At 38.8% G+C, this 4,444-nt stretch overlaps 1 protein-coding gene across 5 annotated transcripts in view; it reads right to left on the reverse strand.

Annotated features, from left to right (window-relative positions):
* Positions 1-3,353, reverse strand: part of LOC117297396 (dedicator of cytokinesis protein 7-like) — a 48,516-nt gene extending 45,163 nt beyond the window's left edge. For all 5 annotated transcript variants that reach the window (XM_033780403.1, XM_033780400.1, XM_033780402.1 and 2 more), the window contains exons 1-3: positions 3,296-3,353; positions 937-1,033; positions 287-462 (exon numbers count right to left, since the gene is read on the reverse strand). In XM_033780403.1, coding sequence (XP_033636294.1) covers positions 287-462; positions 937-1,033; positions 3,296-3,348 — 326 coding nt within the window. In that variant the 5' untranslated portion in view covers positions 3,349-3,353. The remainder of the gene's footprint in view (positions 1-286; positions 463-936; positions 1,034-3,295) is intronic.
* Positions 3,354-4,444: the final 1,091 nt, after the last annotated feature.

Here is a 4,444-nt window from a genome sequence, read left to right on the forward strand (position 1 = left end):
CAACTACGCCTTCCTGCAAATTTTTCCACTAACAATTTTCCAACCTTCTTCTGTTCCTTGCATACTTGTGCCATCCCTTCGGAATATGATTGATAACTGATCAAAAAAGATTCTGCCAGCTATACAACGGCAACACAGACAATTTTCACGTTAAAGATGACAAATTTTGCAAGTTTGGTCGTAGCCTGCTCATTTGAAACGTCTGGCCTTGTGATGTTAGGTGATGTTATTTTTTTAAATTACAAACAATTAAACAAATTAAAAGCCAATGGGTAAAATCTCTTACTCTGGTTCGGGCAATGATGGTTTGACCGTCCGACATTCTTTGGGTTTAGAGGTGACGACCAAATCATCAGCAGGAAACTCAAGAAGATGACGTAAAGGATCTCGGTTGTAATGAATCCGGTTTGCTTCAAGGAATTCTTCAAAGTCTAAAGGATCAACAACGTCTGACAGCGGAACCTTATAAAGAGAAGAAAGCTTACTTTAAGGACCAGCTTGAACAAAAACAGTAACAAGAGATCTTTCCTGAAACTCTTTTTAAGATGTGTTTATTTCAATTAATAAGAAATATAATTTATTTTTACCCTTACGTTTTGTATTTCAATTCAATTCAACTCAATTCAATATTGGTTTGATTTATAAAAATACATCACCAAATAAAAAGTCAAAGACTAAGGAAATTTGGTTTATTTGGTTATTAAGCAATGTTGTATAATACAGATAAAAACTGACATATTTTCCTTAACAACATTCTAACAAATGATTCTCAAACTGCTTGAAACTATCGAAAGCTGATGCATGTCTTACCAAGTAATATTTTATTGGCGTTTATTTTACGAGTGATTAAAAAAAAAACGTATACTTTCCCTTTAAGGTATTGTCAAAAACAACCCAAGTGAAAATTGAAATAAAAAATGTTTAAAGTCTCTCTACCGAGCCAGATGCTGAAGTTCCTATTCCTAGACGGGCAAGATCACGACCAGAATAATGGGATGAAACTTGACGACGGATATCGGCAGCTGGTTGGTTTCTGCATCAAATGAGAACACAGTTCCAAATATTAAAATTGGCAAGAAAAAACCTACAATAATGGATACAAAACATCATTTTGGAAACTACTACAGTAATTCCAGGACTCAATTTGATAAGACCACATGGCTTGTGGCTCAACATTTTTACTGCAACCAGAATTTATTTCACAAGACCAAAATCTTCATGAGAAAGAGCTTTCTACACAGTTTAACTTGTAGGACTAAATGGAGATTGATATTTTGTGTGTAATTGGGTTAGTGCATTTTTATACTCCATGGAATTGTATAAATACTAAACTCAAACAAAGTCAACACTTGAACATCATTTCTTTCTGTTAAACTTAAAGATACCATTCTGACTCAATGACTATTATTAAATTGAAAAACACCAGGATAACTTTCCGTGTGGCGCCACCACTTTTTCACTCATTTTTACAAACAGGGATAGGGGCCTATATCAATCAGGTAAATTAGATAATATATTATTTTATTTCGAATGAAAAAGTGGTGGCGCCATACGGAAACTTTTCCCTAGCTACCTATCCAATTGCATTTATTGGCCACAATGAACTTTAACTACCGTTAACAAAACACAACAGAAAGAAAATATAAATCATGGATGTTGTCTTTTCTCTTTTGTTTTGTTCAAAAATTTTCAACTTCTTCAATCAACTCAAGTTATTAATGATAAACCATGGGACCCGCCTCGGGCCAGTTAGCTCATGACCTCCTGTCAAGTCCGTTAGTCTGGTGTTTGGAAAAGTTTCCGTATGGCGCCACCACTTTTTCATTCGAAATAAAATACTATAGTATCTAATTTACTAGTTGCGATAATCGTAACCCTCCATCCTCCCGACGGTCGGAGACCGGAGGGTTACGACACAAGACTGATATTATCGGTGTAACTAGCAGTTTTGACCAGTTTTTGCCAGACTCGTGATCAGATTCGTCCTTTTTTTCCACTTTCCAAAATCATGACAGACATTCTAAACACATGGAGTTGATCTTTATTGTATGACAACGTCATCTGGAACCCTTAAAACAACATCATGAAAATATTTGGCAGAAAAAACGACAAAAACTTACCAAAAGACTGACCGAATATATCCATAATCCATAGCGGGACCAACTAGTGATTTTGAACGTCGCACTTGCTTGGCAACAACCAATCAGCGTGACCCAACCATCGATGTCGTATGCGTATCGGCCATTCCAGCTTGCAAACTCACCGCCTGTGTGTGTAAGCACTGATCCCCCGCACCGAGTGCGCAGCATGCAGGCATGTACATGTACATGTACTGTGTGAACATCGTGCGTGCACAAACTATACAGCTCGTAAGTAAGTACCGTGTGCTGCTCCATACCCCCACATGGCCAAACACACCCTGACGTTGTGTGTGCAAGTGTACACAATACATGTACATGTACATGCCTGCATGCTGCGCACTCGGTGCGGGGGATCGGTGCTTACACACACAGTGCGGTGAGTTTGCAAGCTGGAATGGCCGATACGCATACGACATCGATGGTTGGGTCACGCTGATTGGTTGTTGCCAAGCAAGTACGACATCAAAATCACTAGTTGGTCCCGCTATGGATTATGGATATATTCGGTCAGTCTTTTGGTAAGTTTTTGTCGTTTTTTTATGCCAAATATTTTCATGATGTAGTTTTAAGGGTTCCAGATGACGTTGTCATACAATAAAGATCAACTCCATGTATTTAGAATGTCTGTCATGATTTTGGAAAGTGGAAAAAAAGGACGAATCTGATCACGAGTCTGGCAAAAACTGGTCAAAACTGCTAGTTACACCGATAATATCAGTCTTGTGTCGTAACCCTCCGGTCTCCGACCGTCGGGAGGATGGAGGGTTACGATTATCGCAACTACTAATTTACCTGATTGATATATCCCTTTTTGTAAAAATGAGTGAAAAAGTGGTGGCGTCATACGGAAAGTTATCCGTAGCTAGTACCATGGAGGGGTCTAATTTATTCCTCCATGCTAGTAATACTAGGACCATCCTTGAGATCATGATCACATTGTTTACTTCCTGAATCTTAATCCCGCGGCCCGCGCAAGACATGCAAGACTATTTTTGCACACAGCCGCATCCCGACGGGGATTATCACCAATTCTGTGATCTAGACACTCACTGTTTTATTTCCATCTAATACGTACCAATATATTGCTTCAAAACTATACCCGCAAATCAAACCAAATATAAAGGAAGAGAAATCTAGCGATCATATTTACTCACTTGTTCAACTTTTGGGCAAACGCCCGCTGTCCTTTCCCACCGGAGGCCGCCATCTTGTTTTGAGGGATCTTTCTACTGGAATCGATTACATAGTCTCAATATTATCGGGTAGTCGATTCATTCAATGATTTTGTTTTACAAAATGCTAAAATCTCCAACTTGCGTTTATAAGAATATTTACATCAAATACCACCGTCGATCTCATGCATACCACTATCTGTTTTGTTAAAATAAAATGAATAAATAAATAAAATTCCCCACCATACCATGTATAATAATGCCACGCCCACACCAGTACCCTTTTTACCGCAAACTTATTTCTGGTGCGCGTCGGATCGGTCTAAAAAGCTTAATTTAAAAAATCATCAAGCATGTAGTATATCATTATATCATGTAGCCATGTCAGGGAAATTGCATAGATTGTCGAGGAAGACATTCAATTTCCATAAAGAGTGAAAAGGAAAACGATTTTATCATGTCTTTGTGCACAAAACTAAGCACAAAGACAGCAGTGGCGCGCGGCACCCATGGCGGCGCCCACGAGCACTTGCGCGATATTGGTCTATACCTCTAGCCACATTGACATTGTTAATTTATAACAATCTTGATTCCTCCTACTGCTCATCATAATTTGAACAGTTAAAATATTCCCACCACGCCCATAAGACCACACCCAAGTTGGGCACACCTTGTACACCCCTCCCCTTCTGATGTTCCAAGCCTAATATTCTTGGTTCTGCATGTTCATCATAATTGAAACAACCCAATGATTCCCGCACCACGCCCACAAGACCACACCCAAGTTAGCGGCCAGCCACACCCCTTCCAGCGGCATATCCATCATTGCATGGTATTTTTGTGATTTTTATTTGCCGTTCGGGAGAAAACAAACTTCTAGTGAGGTCTCGTTCTTTGCAAATTGAATACCCCTCGTTTTTTGAAGGGTTTGTTCTGAACAAAAATTACAAGTAATAGTACAACATTTTTCTGGGTAATTATTAAATGAATGATTAATTGTCGTTTGCATCCGTCTTGTTACGTGATGTGAGATCATCTGACACCGATGTGTTGATTATGGATGGTTATTTTTTTTTTTTTATGTCACATGACCAATCATTCCGGATGTTCAATCTTGCAAAATGGCCGCTA

The sequence above is a fragment of the Asterias rubens genome, chromosome 12 (genome assembly GCF_902459465.1).
Source record: "Asterias rubens chromosome 12, eAstRub1.3, whole genome shotgun sequence".
Classification (NCBI taxonomy): Eukaryota; Metazoa; Echinodermata; class Asteroidea; order Forcipulatida; family Asteriidae; genus Asterias; species Asterias rubens.